A 19007-nucleotide genomic window follows, 5' to 3' on the forward strand; every position below is an offset into this window, starting at 1 on the left:
CATTCACAATCGCAATTTAAAAGGTTCATGTCTGAAATGCAAGTTTTTTCACCATAGTTTCACAGGACACAGCTGCACTTGCGAATCAGAGAAGGTCAAAGGAGGTGAATTTAAGTCAGAGAAGGCCTAGAGCTAACTTGTTGGGAGTTGCTAATCTGTGTAGCGAAAGGAAGAATGAGTTTTAAAGAAATATCCGGAGGCTGATGTGGTGCTTTGTAAGTATTAGTCTCTATTATTGCTTGTAATTATTTTTGCTACTGTGTTATTACAGATTACAGCCAAAATACTAGTAATTCATTACAGTGGTTGACTTCCAATGCCTAGTCCTGTTGAGCAATCATCTTTCACTTGACACATAGTGTTTCAAGGGAGGTTTATTATAAATATACAGCAGTTGTCTTGCACCTTTCTTTTTTGGTTCACATTTGTGTGAGCTCTGTACAATCTACAAAATAAACACTTATTAACTAGCTCAGTTTTAGGTTTTAATTAAATATGCTACTTGTCTATATGCCCACATACAGTGACCACAGTGCTCTTAATGAGCTCAGTAGAAAATAAACATCATATGTTTAGCACGTTGCTCAGTACTGTGCATTAAGTCATGGCTGGTTCTCAATTGTGCAACGCACTCTTGTGACTCGTGATGGAAAAGATTTACTTATTCATGAGCATGGTAGGGCAGCGTGATGAGCATGCAGAAGCCAACTAAATAGGGAGGTAGTGTTTTTCACCGCAGTAATGGGAGCTTGAGAGAGTGCTAAAACAGTACTACTCAGGTGTGTGCTGCCTGCATGCGTAATTGCTCTGCCGTACCATGTATGTGTGAGCATGCGATTTTCCTTTACGAGTCACTGGTGTGCACTACATGTTCGGGAACCTGCTCGAGTATGACATGCTGTGCAGAGCCCCCTGCCGCGGGGGTCTAGTGGCTAAGATACTAGGCTGCGGACCCGCAGGTCGCGGGATCGAATCTCGGCTGCGGCGGCTGCATTCCCGATGGAGGCGGAATTGTTGTGGGCCCGTGTGCTCAGATTTGGGTGCACGTTAAAGAACCCCAGTTGGTCAAAATTTCTGGAGCCCTCCACTACGGCGTCTCTCGTAATCATATGGTGGTTATGGGGCGTTAAACCCCACATATCAATCAATGCTGTGCAGAGTAGTGAACTAAAGGCAAGAATATCTACGTTTTGTATCGAGCTTGTTAAATTATTACTGTTGCATTGCATGGGAGTGTATTAATGTGTCTCTGGTCGGTGATATTTTGAGCTCTTTCTTTTAGAAGAAGTGGATAAAAGATCCATGGAAAATTTGGAGTATCACAACCTAGAAAAGTTGACATTATTGATATAACTCTCACATCTAATGTTGACAGTGTGGCTTAAGGAGGAAAACACATATAAAAGTTCATAATTGCTTAACCTGGAAGAACAAAGAACATACAAAAAGCTGCTTCAGGTTACTGCTTACAAATTGCTGTTAATTTTATTCACCTAACAAAGTGTACATATTTATGAAATTTTGGTGCCTGATACGACCAGGGATGTTCTCTCTGTCTCTGTTTTGATGTCTAGTTTAAGAAGAAAGGGTTTTATGGTTACTGTATTTGTATACTCTTGAGATGCAGTTACTTGGTAACAGTTTTTTGGAACTGAAGCTAATTATTAGTTAATACACTGCTGATTTAAGAGGACTTTTAGAATGTGTTATTTGTGTTGCAGTCTGTTCTCCCCTTTCATGTCTACTTTTTTGGGGAGCCAGCCAATGTATTATACTTATGTGAGCGTATTGGTGTGTCATTAGTACATTTTTATTATGGCATTAACTATACAGGAGCATGAGGAAAAACACAAAACATATGAGGTCTCAGCTGGCATTTCTGGTTATTGTGTGTTGGTGTGACTTTGTTGCTTGCATTATGTGTGAGAGCATTACATCAAGTGGTATAGCTATAGCTGGTGCAATGGTGCTTTTCTTGCAGCCACCACAGTATGACCAAGAGATGGATGCACGGCTTCTGCAGCCAGGTGTGGCAGTTGGCCTGGCCTGGACTGTAGCTGGGGGGGAGATTATGTTTGTGGAGGCATCACGCATGGAAGGTGATGGGCAGCTAGTGCTTACTGGTCAACTAGGAGATGTCATGAAGGAATCTGCAAAACTGGCCCTTAACTGGCTACGCATTCATGCTGACAAGGTGTGTGCACTTTCTGCTTGGATAATAGGGTTTTTGTCTGGCTGCTCGGCATACAGCTTCAGCCCTTTCTGGGATTTTGAACTATAGACCCAAGTAATTACGGATATTCTATCGGCATACGTTGGGACATAAATTTTGGATATTCCAAACATCCATCAAATGTCCATGAATGTACAGATGTACAAAAGTAGCAAATTTGTATGTTCGCTCAAGATCCCTTTAGGACAACCAACATGTACATTGACAGGCCCTTTAGAATATATATATATAGAAAACCGCCACACGGGACATGGATTTTCACAGTACGTTCATAGGCTATCCCTGTTAGATATCTATACTGCTGGACATTTATATATGTGTTGGTGTCTATATAGCTAGTGCAAGTTAAGTTTTCCTTCTCGTTCGTTGATCTCCTTGATATGGATTGAAGTCCCGTCAAGGAGATGATCGGCGTCGATGAAGCAGGAGGCAGGTTGGAGGTAATGAAAACTTGAAGGTATATTACAGCGTAATATTTACAGTCATATGTACATCTTGCCGAAGCACACTCATGATAACACAGACATCAACAGCGTCTTACTCTTCTACTTAACTTTTCTTAAGTTAGAGCCTAGAACACTGTTACTACATACAACGTACTTAGTCTCACTGTTCGACCACCAAGTGGTTACGGCCCAGACAAAAGTTGCATCGTACGGAGTCGTACTGATCTATCAGTTAAGTGATTGCAGCCTCGACTGAAGAGAAACGGATTCCATTCAGTCTTAAGTATCTTGGGTAACAAAGAAAAGGGGGAGGTGGCCACTGCTGGTCCGCCTCAACATTCTTTCATCCAATCTGTTTCCACTCAGATTAAGTCACTCCCTACTGGGCTGACCTTATTCTCGACAGCAGCGCTTCTACAGTTTAAACAGGCGTTTTGGTACTCTTTCCCATCATGTCTCTCTCTCTCCACCTCCCACGCGCTCAGGAATTCTCTCGCTCGGGAGATATCGGTATTGTAGACCTGGTACATTCATGCCCTTTCTCACACACAGCGAGCCGAGACGAACCTCCAAAGCCGGAAATTGAATGATCGCGCGCGGAACGTTATTGCCCCGCAGGTAGCAAGCGGCCTTTGACTTTCTCCGCTTTCCTTGTGCTCGGGTCGTGCATCGCTGCGACTTCGAGCCGATCGCCAGGGCAGAGCGTGTCGCCTACTCCCACTGAGCTCGCGCCCGGCAGCGGAGGCAGGACGGGGTCGCTTAATCCCATTGTGCGTTTGACCCCGGCAGCGGTGACTTGTCTCTAAACCACAAACATTCCAAGCCGGTTGGCAGAGCAGGTTCGTTTCACATTGTATGTTTGCCCCCGACAGCGGAGGAGATGGACGTAGTTTGCATTCCAGAGGATAAGTGGTGTACAGTCACACGGGCATACCGAGAGAGAGCAGAGAAAGAAGCTTTGTATAACGTAGCTTCCCGCGCTGTCGTCCCATGCTCAAAGGAAGCAGTTTGCGACCTTGCCGAGAGAGATCCGAGAAAGAAGCTTTAAATAACGTAGCTTCTGGTGCTGTCCCATCCGCACGATCAACTTATGAGCGGCAAAACATAACAGTGCATATTCAAGAAAAACGTTTTATGTGAACGACGTACCCACACAGCCTACTCAGAGGCCCATATTTTTTCTGTGGGAGCTTTTCTGCTGCAAATGAATTCTCAAAAAAAAAAAAAAAAAGAGTCCAAGCGAACTTTCAAGATCAATCGAACCTTTATTATCAACATATGTCAAGGCTAAGAAGCACAGAACTCCCACTCCACAGCTGCAATTGTGAAAGTGTGTACGTAGTCTTACAAGATTTCAGTGTTCAATGCCCTTCCACCTTCAAGTGCGATGACTTCTTAGGCGGCAGCAATTGCTTCTTTGGGGGTTTATTAAATTAAGCTGTTATCAGCAAACCCAACTCATGTGTGTTTATGGCAATTTTGTTCTAGTAACCGTAATATGTACATACAGACAAGCACAGGAAAAAAAACTAATAGGTGTAGCACATGCTTCTAAAGAAGGTGCACAGGTATTGACCTCGTGCTCGTCTTAAATTGGTGAATAGCAAGCAATAATCGAGAAAATGAAGAACTTGAAACATGCCACGTATTAGCAGGGCTCATACAGATGATTGACAATTGTTAACGCCCAATAAGAACAGATAAATGTCCGATATGAGACTTAAGGATCAGATGTGTAACATGTGGCCTTATCTGTGCCGTGCGAATGAGCGGGGTGGCTGCGGCTTGCCGCCGTAATCTCTGCCAATAACAGTGGTGGGCTTCTGCTGTGTTTCGATGTTTCTTGTAAAAAAGTCATCCTTTGTAATTTCACGTGTTGCAATTGATATTCACCAGAGCGCACTTGAAAAAAAAATCTGCCGTCTCCCTCTTGGAGACCGGCTCAGCGTACATTTGTGTGACGCGACACGAACACCCTCCTTTCCCTTGCTCCTTCCTTCAGTGCGCGCCGCTGGTCAAGCAGGTTTCAGGACAATAGGCACAGTGACGCACGTTTTCTCCCAACACATCCAGAGGGGCACAGCTAGCATGACTTGTACATTCGAGGAATCTGAGCAACTGCGGTGCACTGCTTGTTGAAAAGTGTTGAGGCTAGCGCATGAATTCTTGCCAACGTGATGACTGCTATGCCGCGCTCGATCGGCATTTTTGTCCGTTCACATGCGACAATATATAATTACACTAAATAAATTGTTTCGTATGACATACGATACACATATTGAATCAACCAGATTGTTTTGCCTCAGGAACCAAATTATTTGGCATCACGGGATCAAATGCGTGTGCCGAAATTTGAATGAATTTTATCGTAGCATTTTTCATGAAATTTTACAAGATTGTCACCCGGTGTTCTGCAGATCTATATATATTTTCACTACATTCTAATTTTATAATAATTGATGAGCAAATGCACATATCTTTGGCATGTTCTTATATGGATAGCCAGTCAACGTTCAAAACTTGGTGTCCGGGTGGACATTCAGTTTGGACGTCCAGAAAACATCCACGCGGGACATGGGTTTTCATAGTACGTTCATTGGCTATCCATGTTGAATATCCATACGGCCGGACATTTGTATTCATAATGGACAGCCAGCGGATATCTATGGTTTCTTGGGGATTTAGCTTCATAGTTCTTTTTTAACCTGTGGGGTGGCATCGTAAAATACCGTCAGCTTAGCACTGCCCGTGTTTACAGTGCCAAATTATTGATAGGAAATCCTGATCATGAGAGGGCAAGTTCCGAAATAAGAATGATTTGAGCTCATATGGCAGACATTATGTAATTATGACTGGCAGCTTACCAGCATCGCTACATTTATTGCACACAGTTATTGCATTCTACTGGCTCTAGTTGAGCTAAAGCTTGGAGGTTAACAACAAAGCTTAGAGGGGCCCTGCAATACTTTTTTATTTGTGATCAGCAAATGCTGCTGATTGGTAGTTGAGGTTCGTTAGAACATTTGAGCCAAACATTATAGGTAGCTTAGCACGTGGCCTGAAATTTACAATACTCAGAATCCACTGGAAATTGATGTCTCTTCTACTCGAAAATTATGCTATAAATGCAAGTGACCGCATCATAAGCCCAAAGTCCACAGTTATTAACTGATTCAGCATCGTGAGATTCATAATTACTGTGGCCACCGCGATATGCTGTGGCATGCCTGTGTGCTCGCTTGCAATCGGACTCAAAGTAAGCTTTGCATTTGAAGAATAAAAAAAGGGAAAGTGTTCAAGATCATGACACATGTTAACAAACTTGCCTGATGTGAAAGGAGAAAATGTGCTTGAAGCACGTGACATGTGCCTGTAACTGCACTTTATTTGAAGGCTTCTGAAAATTTTTGTGGCAGTCGATTTGTGAGGCAATAATCTGCTTTAATAAAACCATTTGATGGTTGCTTAGAAAGCTGTTGCAGGGCCCCTTCAAGAATAATTTAAGACTGTGCAGCAAGCAATTGCTCAAAAAACATTTTATGTAGCATAACACCGTGCAGCATTGTGTGGATCAGAGAGGAAACGTAAATAGCCACTATTATAGTATACATTAAGAGAAAAGTAATGCTGGACAGGCTATGTTGTACTAATAGAGGAGATACTAAGTGGTGATGAGATACTAAGTGGTGATCTGTAGAGCAGATACTAACAGGGGACAGAAGGGGTGCCAAGGGAAGGGGTGGAGTAGAAGTTGCAGTGGGACATCAGGGTGTACTATGAAATCAGGAAGCTCAGAAGCATAAGATAGAATCAGCTCGTGCAAGGAAGCATTAATTCTGCAATGTACACAAATAGGGTGTTGATGGTGACATTGCCTATGATTGCAGTTCCACATACCTGTGCAAAAGGGCACTGACCTGATGGAGGGCACAGATGTGCACATACATTTTCCAGCTGGAGCTGTTGGCAAAGATGGACCTTCAGCTGGCATCACTATAGTCACTGTGCTGGTGTCACTCTTCACTGGCCGCACAGTCCTTCCTGACGTAGCCATGACAGGTGAAATCACTCTGCAAGGCTTGGTGCTGCCGGTACGATTTATTATCTTTAAAAGGGTTGCTTTACTTAATAAGAATAATGTGGAATACAGATGGTGTCTGTATCGATAGCGTGGCAGTATTTTAAAAAGGCTGACAAGGTCATTGGTATGTGTGTGCAAGTGCAATGGTGCATAGTGAACCTGGGACATATTCTAGGATAGTTCTTTTCAAAGATATTTTTTCATTAAATGTGTCAACATTGATGATGATGTCATCACAATGGTGACAGTTGACATTATGACAATGGTATGATGTTGCTTGAAGATGCCTATGCATCTCTTGTTATAGTCATGCAAAAGTAAGCACCAAAGTTGTGGTCCATTTTGCCCCTTTCAGAATGAAGTTACTCATTTTTTGGCATATTTAGTGCTTCAGACAGACTCCCAATTATTCTGACTCTTCAGAAACTCCCATGTAGTCTGGAGTCTGAATTCCCAGTCAACCATAGCATTTAAATAGACCATTTTAAAGTTTTAAAAGACCATTTTGCTTTTAATTGAATTTTGTTTAAATTACTATCATGTTAACTGACTGAAACTAGTGTTGCACATGCTATTGATGTTGAATTTGAGAAAGCCTTTGCATGTACAGAAACTGTGACTAACTTTGTACTTTTGTGACCGTCTAGGTTGGAGGCATTAAAGACAAGGTGCTGGCAGCCCATCGTGCTGGCATGCGCAAAGTTATATTGCCTAAGAGAAACAAGAAAGACTTGCAAGAGGTTCCAGCATCTATTAAAGTGAGCATTTGCTTTTCTCTTTTTTTCTTTAGAGCCATACGTAACTTTCATGTGCGCATGATGCTCTAATATCTGGTACTCATGTGCAAGATGCTTTTGATGAAGGCATGAAGGCATTTGCCAACCAGTTAAAATAAGGTATATCTGGGGTCTTGGGCAAACACAGTCACACCTTGAGATAAATAATGTTTGTTTGGAAAATTCTGGGATATGGTAGTCTTTCTTTCATTTTGCAGCTTCAGTTTTGTTGAACACCATGTGTTTCCACCACAGTTCAGCAGTCACCTTATACAGTCAATCCTGGATACTTCAAACTCTGAGATATATTGAATTATCGGCTATATCGAACAGTTGAGAAATCCCCTTGAATTTCTCATGCCAAGGTATGGGACCAATGCACTCGTATATTGAACCCCTACACAGCAGAACATTCGCTATATCGAACGCCGCGCTGTGCCAAGGCCCAGAAAGTGCATTTTTCCTAGCAAATATTCATCAAATTTTGGACGCTTTCTAACAAGTACAGATCTCCTTTCGCGCGCAGGTCACAAAAAGGGGACGTTATTCTATTGGGCTGATCTGGTTCATTGCATGGCGCTTGCGGGTGCATCGGTATGCTTGATGCACGATCTGCAGGTCTTGATGCGTGGTCGTAGTGTTTTTCAAAAAGACGGATTGCTGAGGACACCAAAATGAGAATACAAAGTGACTCGGAAATCTCATTGCAATGTTCGCATTCCCTTTCTTGTTAGCGCACAATGACATGCGAGCCTGAAAAGCATGGCCTCTTAGATGTGCAATCTCGTGATGTGTTTTTTTTAGTGTTCTCGGATTAAAAACGCATGTCTTGAAGGCTAAGCTTTTTATAGCTTTTTGCATCAAAGTCGATGAAAGCAGCGGCTGCCAGCTACAAAGCCACAAGAGACATCGATATCGCCAACATGTCGACGGTGGAAACTCTGTGTTGTGCATATTCCTTTCTCCATCACGTTATGTCTTTTGCACCTTGTGAACTTGTGTACTTCTTGGCTTAATACTGATAAATCTTCATTCGGAAGTTGAGCTGAACGTTGACCCGCTTGTAGCAATAAATATGGCTGGCGCTTAGAGCGACATCAAGTAAAGCGTCGTCGTAAGCTTTCCTTGTGGGCCAGGTGACAACTTTGGGTGCATCATGATGGCTGAGAGTGGCGTGTGGTGCCTCTATGAATTCTGCGACTTATCAGCATTTCCGAGCATCATCTTGGGCAGTGAGCGACTTCATCGGTGCAGATGACGATGTAGCTGTTTCTGACTGCATCGATGCTGCTGTCATGGCTGCCATGGCTGTTGCCGCAAAAGTGTACCCGTGCGGTTATAAAGATGCTGCCGCCACCAATCAACCTTTTGCTGCACTACAAAGCTTGCATCAGCGTTCTGCGTCAATCAACGCTGCTATGGCCGATAAGCCTGAATTTGCTTATTTATAAAAGCTTCAGTGAACTTGAGGATGACTGGAACTTGAAGGCGTGCTAGAAGCAAGACAAGTTTACAGACTATTTTTATGTGAAATAAAGTGCAATAACATGCAGTTCACAGCTTGTTATTTATTATACTTTGAGCGAATTGTCATGTTAGCGCTTGTAACGATTTCTGAGGCCTGAAATGCTGTTATTCTGACCTTAAATGTGCATATTTTGTGTTTCAAATTATCGATATATTGAACTATTCTGCAATCTCCTTTGAGTTCAATATATCCGGGAATGACTGTACCATTTTGTTTTGACAGAGGGCTCAATGTGTAACTTTGACAAATTCAGAGATGAAAGTATAAAGGTCAATACTCTACTGAAATGGAAATGTGCTTCCTGGAAATTAAACTATGGCAATTGAAGTGTTTTTTAATACACTAACTTTGATGAAGTACTTATTTGTGAAATGCACATTTTCATGGTTCAAGGCTTAATAAAGGAAGAATCAGTTTTTTTTTCAAGACACACTTTTCCCAAGTAGTCATTGAGACTGCTGTTAATAAAGCATCACTACAGTTTAGAACAACGATTCAGAAAACATTTATAATCTCTCTTATTTCATCAGTGGCACCACTGCCAGCCTGTGGAGTATAAAAAAGAGCATATTTGCTGGATCCTTATGGTATTAAGCTACAAGCATGTCCATTACAAGGACTCTCTCATTTGAACTTTGACCAGTATTCTATAACTCCTGCTCTATTTGCATTTTCATTGCAATTACTAGTGTTACAAGAAGGTTTTTTCATCATAAGTTAGCGAATGTTCTCCTCGTAAAAAAATTTGGAAAAATGGAATCTTTGCTTTGACTGCTTGGTGGCAAAAGGTAAAAATATGCAAATCACGTATACTACAGCACATAGATGAGTGGGTGGAACAAGTACTTCTTGATTACTATTCATCTTGCTTCCAATTATCTGGAATTTTATACCACTGGAATGTATTTTCACAGAAGGGCATAGAAAAAACGAAGGATATCAGTCATTCTAAGCGAGATGTATGGATACTGTTGTAGCTGTCAAATGTGCATAGCCTGTTTTTCAATATTTCAGGCTCTGAATTTTGTACTGTAGTTACTTTTGCTCAGTTTGGTTATTGCCATGCAGTGCAATAAGATTCTTGACCACTTCTATGCAGGATGACCTGTCTTTCTGCTTTGTGACTCACATTGAAGAGGTCCTCCAGGAGGCATTTGAAGGTGGCTTTCCTGACCTACCTAGCTCTGTTGAACATGTGTTGAGCAAACTGTAGCACTCTGCAGTAAACTGTTGGGAGTGTACTCAGTGGTGGACATTTCTGCACAACTTTTATGCCGCCATATCTTTTCCATCTTAAAATGTCGGCACATAACTGGCCGTTAGCTCATTGTATATTCTTGGTGCAAGTTTTTTTTATATATATATGTTATGTGTAGGTTGGTCACTGACTATGCAGTTGCTCTGTTTTCTGTGCCTCTACAACTTGTTCACTCCAAGAGCTTATTCCCAGCTAAGGTATGCTGATTTTATTTGTTGTTTTTAACTTTGATGGAGAGTCCACATTATATGTTGGATTTAAGTGTGTGGGATTTGCATTGCTGCATGCAAGTTTGGCCTTATGTGCCCTGACATGTGCAGCTTCTCTGCAGGACTTGTGGCTGTTAAGCTCATAGCATTGTTCTTTGATAAATGTATTACAGTAACTTTCTTGTTTGCTTCATGCTGCACTGTCAAACCTCATTGTAACAAAGTGAAATCCAACACATAAACACCTTCAGTATTTGAGATGATTGTAAAAGCAGGCGTTCATTACATCCTGATATTAACAAAAAACATTTTAGCTTTGCTTCATTACATTCAGTATTTTGTTACATTAGTGTTTGTTATATTGAAATAAGTCTGTATACTTTTTAAACTCAGATGCTAAAATGCTTATTATTAAATCATAGATATTGTAGCTACATCTGCATCGTGAAACTTGTAGCTGCTGGTGCACAAGACTCGTGCGCGAAACTGTAATTTTGTGCTTTCAGTTTTTCTTTCAGAAGGGCCCCGTAATACTTTCCGTAAATATTGTAAATAAGCAATACCAAACACAAAACAATCCTGTATCAGACACCTGTGAAAAATGTGATTAGCCCCTGTTTGACAGGGAACATACTAGTATATCACTCTGTAAATTGCCCCTGCTCTGCTGCAGCTTCTTCACACCCTTGCCAAAATCGAGTCGTCCCAACAGTGCAATACCGTACACCAAGTGACAGTGTATTTCCGAATACATCATAAGAAATCATTATTTTGGCAAATGGAATGACATCTTCAACATCCTCAGTACCACTATCATTCTTTCTGCTTGTTCTTTTCATGAATGAAAGACCATCATCATCATCAAGAAAGTGCAACTCAGTTTTGCACTTCTGGTCACCATTTAGAGTTGCCTCAGTTATGTCCCTTTCTCCATGGTGCAAGTTGCAGCCTCAGTGACTGCCTTGCATAAAATAGGCTTGCTTTGGTTCATCTTTGGGCTACAAACTTATGATTGTATGCAAAACAGTGGCTACTCGGGCTGATTGGTAATCCATTTTTGAAAGAAATATACTTTTTTAGTGTGCAGGGAACGTTTCAGAAAGAAGACAGATAGGACAGAGCACACTCTTACAACCATTTTTTTTGTACAGATGGCGGGAATATATATATACAGTCAAGAGGGCAAGGAGATGATACACAGAAAAAAGGAACAAATGAAAATGGTGCATGCACCAGGCCATCTTATACGAATCTTGAAATTAAAATTTAACTTGAAAGATACTTGTATTCATTTTCCAAGAGATTGATGAATGGGGCACTTACACACTCAGTTCCTGCTTTGCGAATCAAAAATGCTTCATATATTTCACGTGCCCTCCTGTCCTTATACCTTGCCATTACTTGGCATTCATCAAACTTCGGGGTGCACCCGAAATTCGCACAGTGGCTTGCGCTCTGTCCTATCTGTCTTCTTTCTGAAATGTTCCCTGCGCACTAAGAAAGTATATGTCTTTCAAAAATGATTGTGTGAACACAGGCCAAGGTATTATTGATCGTCTTGGGGGGGGGGGGGGGGGATTGTTGTCCTAAAACTGCACTGTCATCTCTGCTTTGCCATTCATCATAAAAGAAAGTAAGGCAGGCAGACATGGACACAGGAAGAGAAGGGTTTCCTTTTTCTTGTGTCCATGGCTGCACACATTATTTTTACCGTGAACCCCTACCAACAAGCTGAACTTTGTGTGATTTGGTGCTCTTATTCTACCTTGCTCATGCTAAGCATGCAAGTTTATTCAAACATAACATTGGAACTATTGTGCATGTAGCAGTGTCACATGCATTATAGTGCCAACGAATAACAATGTTTGAAATTTTGGATGCAGAAGCTTTTCACCATTCGAACTTATGGACTTTTCAAAACGGCAATAACTGAAACTGCCACCGCTGCTATTTTTCTGTATTTGGCAGTCTCGAACCACTGCTCTTGTGCGTTGATCTGCTTGCTGCTTCAGTGATTGCCTAATTAGCTTCACCGAAATGCAAAGTTTTCAGTGCGGTTTAGTAGCAACATATTATGGGTTAGCATACCAAGAATAGGAAGGGGCCACTGTTATCGAGCATTTGTGTTCTTTACGTGTACCCCCCTCTTTCCTGTTCTTTAATGTCCAATGAATTTCACAGCTCTGTTATGAAGTGCTGCAAGGCCCCTTCTAAGATTTTATTTTACTTAGTGTCTTTTTTCACTACCATGCATTTTATGCAGCCAACGATGGGGCTAGCGATGTTTGTGTATTACGTTACTTAAGCTCTAGCCTGTAAAAAAAAGATGTTTTAGTGGGGAAATAACAGTTGTGGCTCTGTTGAATTGCATGCTGACCTGCAATATTTATTGAGTTTTGGTTGTTGGGCCTAGTCCTTAATGTTCACCCTGTAGAATCTATTTAAGCATGGGTATATGCAAAGCCTCCACTTAGCAGTGATGAATAGAAGTGACTGTTGAACTTGTCACTGCAGCTTTTTATTTTTAATATATTTTCAAATAATTGTGTATGCCTACAGATTCGAAGATACACAGAAGTGCTATGTGCCACAGTAATTCAGTGGCTATGACATTGTGTTGTGCTAAGCATGAGAATGCAAGTTTGGTTCCTTCCCAGATTGTGATGGAAGTGTGATGTAAAAAAAAAGATGCTTTTGTACTACTCATTTCATACATGTTCAAGAACCCCCGGTGATAAAAGTTAATTCCCTCGTCAACAGTGTCCTTCCTAGACTTTGTGGCTTTGGTATTTCGAATGCCACAGTTTTTAACACAGAAAGATTTATGTTGGCTATAACCAAATTTTTGTGTATTTGTAGCTGTTGCTTTTCGGTAGTTGATGCGATTCCAGATGCACGAACATATCAGCCTGACTGCGCCGACTGCAGGACAAAGGCCTCTCAACCCACCCCGTCGCGGTGGTCTAGTGGCTAAGGTACTCGGCTGCTGACCCGCAGGTCGCGGGATCGAATGCCGGCTGTGGCGGCTGCATTTCCGATGGAGGCGGAAATGTTGTAGGCCCGTGTGCTCAGATTTGGGTGCACGTTAAGGAACCCCAGGTGGTCGAAATTTCCGGAGCCCTCCACTACGGCGATTCTCGTAATCATATGGTGGTTTTGGGACGTTAAACCCCACATACCGATCAAACGCCTCTTGTCACACACAGGTCCCGTTAATTCGGGAGGCAATCGCCAGGCTAATTCCAAGGGCCGAAGTATCGGCCCCCCGAACCGCACCACGAAAGCGAGGACAATTTAGAAGTGGTCCTTTATGGCGCGCCAGCGGACACCGGCTGTGGCCCAAAGAGCAAGTCAGAGCCGAGAGTTGATAAACAAACAAATTATATTCTCAATAATGGCAGATCGAAAACAATACACAAAAATGCACACTCCACAATAGTTGCATACAATATGTCACCAATCAAACCAATCAAACAACGTACTACACAGTACAATCAGCCACACTTGAAACAACGGACACAGACAACAATACGCACTACAATGCAGTCGCATGCATTGAACAACCAAGACACTTAAAGACTAAAGAGATAGAAAACCTATTCAATCCAACGTTCTTGGAACAAAAGTCTGGATGATACTCTTCCGAGAATCACTCACTCAAAATCCAGCGTTGTTGTCGTTCCGCAGCCCTCGAAGTTTCTCTTCCAGGAAACCTCCCGTCTTCAATAGGCCACTCTCCAAGCTTCAAACTTCTTCGCCCGAAACACGTCGGCTTCACACACGCAGCTGTTGCCACGCGTCTTCGCTCGATAGCGGTAGACACACGCTCTTGCCTGTAGCTCGAGCCTTCACCCCTCAGGTGGAAATCCTCTTCATCTCCTGCTTTGTCTCTACGGACAAAACCTTCGCCGACTACACGGCGGTATACCCTACGCGCTCTGGCGCTAACTTCCGTCTTCTCCTTCGAAGTTTCTCTTCCAGGAAACCTCACGTCTTCTCTGCTGTGTCCCTACGGACAAAACCTTCGCCGACTACACGGCGGGATACCCTACGCGCTCCGGCGGTAACTTCCGTCTTCTCCTCATCTCTCATCTCCGCTGCTCGGTTAAATACCTTCCGCGCGACATTCCAGAAAGTTCTCGTCATTTCGTCGGCGCGATACGCAGCGAAGGCTGGGGAGAGGCGCGAGACTGTACGAGGGCCGTCCCCGACCGATGACTCAACCCGGCCGAACACGCCCCTTTCCTTCTAGAACTTTCCAGTGCTTGCCCGGCCGCCACTGTGGGGTGAGGAGGTTCATCGGCGAAGCCACGCTTCCGAGGGGAGAGCGCCGCGCGCCCGGGGAGCCTTTAGATGTTTGTTTTCTTTTTTTTTCCGTTGACCTCGCGGCGTCATTCCGGCGCGTTATCGCAAGAATTTGGCGGCGCGCCCATTTTGAGCGCTCGTTCTGTGACACCTCTCAACCCACGTTTTGCCTGTCAAATCGGTCCTGTGCTTGCTTCTGCGACTTGATACTCGCAAACTTCCTAATCTCATCTGCCCACCCAACTTTCTGTCTCCCCATCACCCGCTTGCCTTCTCTGGAAATCTAGTCAGTTACACTAAATGACCAGCAGTTATCCTGCCTACGCGCTACGTGCCCTGCCCATGTCCGTTTCCTCTTCTTGATTTCAACTATATGATATCCTTAACCCCGGTTTGTTCCTGACCAAATTTACTCTCTTCTTGTCTCTTAAGGTTACCCTTATCATTTTCCTATCCATTGCTAGCTGCGTTGTCCTCAATTTAAGCTGAACCCTCCTCGTAAGCCTCCAGGTTTCTACTCTGTTTGCAAGTACCGGCAAGATGCAGTTGTTATATCCCTTTCTTTTGAAGGATAAAAGCAATCTACTAGTCATGAATTGAGAATGCTTGCTGAATGGCAAGCATTCGGCAAACTAACATATCAAGAACGGTTAAAGACACCTTCTTTACTGGGGCCGTAGGCTTAATTTTCTTCTGGTTATGGAGGGAGGGGGTGTCCTCCTTCATCTGAAGTGGGGTCTGGGCAGGCAGATGTGTTTGAATGTAATTGTGGGCTCTGTATGCTATGACAAAAAAAAAAAACGTTGAAGGGAGGGGGGCGGCACGGGCCCAATGTACTACCCCTTGGCTATGCCACTGCTTTTAATATACATAAATTGTGTATCGAAGGTGTCATGCAGCAAAATTAGGGCACAGGTTTATTTTCCAGTTACGGCAGTTGTAATTAAAGGGGGCAGAATGCAAGAAAATGTGCGCACTTAGATATAACTATGTGGTAAGGAACCCCAGGTCATCAAAACTAATACAAAGCCGCCGCCCCCCTCCTCCTCTCCGTGTTGCATAGCTTTTAATTAGATTGTGGTTTTGGCATGTAAAATGGAATACGTCAATGTCAAGATTGGTTAATGGTACTCATTCGTTTTACTACCATGCCATGAGTAGCTGTCTATGTACGTATCTTAAGTTTTCTGTACATGCTTAGTGATGCTCAAGCTTTTAACTCATTGCTTCAATATCTTGATCAAACCTATGTGATCGCTTACTGTTCTAGGTTTTGATTCACTGTTCTAGGTTTTGCTAGTTTCACGTCATTTCAATTTCATGCACCTTGTGAGATATATTGGCAGACCGGCTATGGTGGTCTAGTAGTTAAGGCACCTGGCTGCTGACCTGCATTTCGCGGGATGGAATTCCGGCCGCAGCGGCCGCATTTTCGATGGAGGCGAAAATGCTTGAGGCCTATGTGCTTAGAACTAGGTGCATGTTAAAGAACACCAGGTGGTCGAAATTCCTGGAGCCCTCCACTATGGCGTTTCTTATAATCATATGATGGTTTTAAGACGTTAAACCCTAACAATTATTATTATTACTATGGGATATATGGGCAGTGGTACTTGAATATCAAAATTCTTTAATGTAATTATATATAGGTATTTGTGAAAAACAACCTTTAGATATTTAATCTATAACAGAATAGCATTTTCTTATTTTTGAACAAGTAAATTATTTTGTACCTCTTTCATTTAAAAGGGCCCTGCAACACTTTTTGAGAATGGTCAGAAAACGCTGCTGAACGGTAGTCTAGGCTGATGAGGACATGCGAGCCATACCTATAGTACAGTGTGGCACACGGTCTAAAAATAACAATTAATTATCAAAGTCAGGTATTAGTCACTCCCTCTTCTCTCTACGCCCCGCCGCGGTGGTCTAGTGGCTAAGGTACTCGGCTGCTGACCCGCAGGTCGCGGGTTCGCATCCCGGCTGCGGCGGCTGCATTTCCGATGGAGGCGGAAATGTTGTAGGCCCGTGTGCTCAGATTTGGGTGCACGTTAAAGAACCCCAGGTGGTCGAAATTTCCGGAGCCCTCCACTACGGCGTCTCTCATAATCATATGGTGGTTTTGGGACGTTAAACCCCACATATCAATCAATCTTCTCTCTACAAATGATGCCATATACCCAACAAGTCGGTGCAGGCTGATGACCAGCTCTGTGTGACAGACACATGGCAGGTGTCTCTTTGGGAGTTTTCAGCAAGTTATGTTCTGCAACTTCACTTTGATGGCACGAGCCATGATGTCGCATTTAGTACACATCTCTTAAAATCGTACGGCTTTGGCAATAAGTGTCATGTGACACTCGACACATTTAGTAAGGCTAACATTGGTGAGCCTTGTGATGCAGCACCTTAAAAGCCAACTGAAGAAAAGTTTCGCTTTGTCCAAATCGCTTACATTTGAATAGCTTATAGTACTATTAAAGCAGTCTTGGCAAAGCTGACAGGTAGGAATTGATCTAGATATGATTTCTTTATTAACAGCTAAGCAGATGATATGGGAATCCATTGATAGTTCAGTGTGACTTAAGTCTCCGTGTGTTGCGGATGTTATCTAATCTTGTGAGGTCATATGCCAAGGACTTTCACATTATCGGTCACGTGCTATTACTGACAAGCATTTACAACATTTTTTTTCGGTTTTGGCATTAAGAATGCTTTCATATTTGGTTTTATATAATCCAAAACTTTGTTTCAGTTGGCCTTTAATCTTTTCAATCTGTATGCTGCCAGATGGCATCACATTGTCTTGGTGCCTTGACATGCTGTGTGAACAAATACCAGACACATTGTAGTGGCAATGTTTTCTTTCAACCCCCCTGCCATTACTTCAACTTGTACTCAATCTTGCATTGCAGTACAATGATGTGCATAAGTGTTTTTACTCCAGACCTTTATTCAAGTTCAGGTCACATATACAGTAATATGCAAGGTTACATCCAGTATATAAATAAAAGAGTATGAAACAGCATGAGCATGTACAGTGAGACCGGTAATGTGTGTTCACAATACTCAACTGTTGCTCAAAGAAGCTAGTATCATGCAAAACACTATACATGACTTCTTTCCAGCTTAGCCTCACATGCTTGGAAATTGTTTAGTTATACAGTGATAGTGTGCCAGTGCCTGGCATATGCTTGTGATTTTCTGGCTAGCAATTGTATATTTACATATAAATAAGTGTTAAGTTATGATGGGCTGAAACAATGTGCAATAAATTAGTTATGAAACATGATTGCTGTTGTGTGCCACTCCATTTTGTTATTTCACAATGAAAGTGTTTGGTGCAAGTCATTGCATGCTGTTAAAAAAATTAAAAGAATAGTAATTTTATAAAATAGTGTATCTTGAATTGCAAGTGTAGCCGAGAGAGAGAGAAACAACAAAACCATATGAACCACCTTGCAGCTCCCCCTAAAAAAAGAAAGCTCTATGAACTCTGCTACCTTGCAAGCCCCTCCCTTCCCAGTCAGTGTGTGCTCCCTGCTACCCCCTGTCAAGTTTCTGGCTGCACTACCTCCTTGAATAGGCCAGCTTAATTTAGCATAATGAACATTAAGAATGGTATTGCCGATTGTAGCAAAAACACTAGTACACCATTTGGTGTCTGCACGCTGTGGTTCATGCATGCAGTGGCCAGCAATGCAGCTACACTCCAATTCAACTAAGGTTTCTAGGTGCTGTTTCTGAAGGCTTCATTACCATTGGAGTCTAAAAAGCTACCTAATATCCAGGCTTAAGTGTATGATAGGACCGATACAAAGTGTTTCTATTATAGTAAAAAAAATGCATTCTGCATAAAACCTTGAAAAAGGAGATAACAAATAATTAGAGAGATGCACAGCACAATAAAAGGGAAGAGCAGGTGCCTTGATTTCTGCCTACAGGCTTCTAGACTGTGAGCAGTTGCATGCTGTTCATAGCTTCATTCCAATAATTAATGTGGCAAGCTGTTATGTGGTTCTGTGACTGCAGCCAATTCTAAACGATGCATACGGGGTAAAGTGAACATTGCTGACCAAGTCAGGCGAGCGTGTGAAATACTTTTAAGATAAGACAACCCTTTCCAATGCTGAGTCTAGGTGTGCAGTATGAATGTATCGCACATGATTGATGA

General features: G+C 42.5%; 1 protein-coding gene across 1 annotated transcript in view; it reads left to right on the top strand.

Moving 5' to 3' along the window:
• Window positions 1-10555, top strand: part of LOC119176192 (lon protease homolog 2, peroxisomal) — a 65209-nt gene extending 54654 nt beyond the window's left edge. Inside the window, exons 15-18 of the mRNA XM_037427359.2 lie at window positions 1982-2194; window positions 6567-6770; window positions 7408-7518; window positions 10164-10555. Of these exons, the coding sequence (XP_037283256.2) occupies window positions 1982-2194; window positions 6567-6770; window positions 7408-7518; window positions 10164-10277 (642 nt within the window). The 3' untranslated portion in view covers window positions 10278-10555. The remainder of the gene's footprint in view (window positions 1-1981; window positions 2195-6566; window positions 6771-7407; window positions 7519-10163) is intronic.
• Window positions 10556-19007: the final 8452 nt, after the last annotated feature.

The sequence above is a fragment of the Rhipicephalus microplus genome, chromosome X, assembly GCF_043290135.1.
Source record: "Rhipicephalus microplus isolate Deutch F79 chromosome X, USDA_Rmic, whole genome shotgun sequence".
NCBI classification, from domain to species: Eukaryota; Metazoa; Arthropoda; class Arachnida; order Ixodida; family Ixodidae; genus Rhipicephalus; species Rhipicephalus microplus.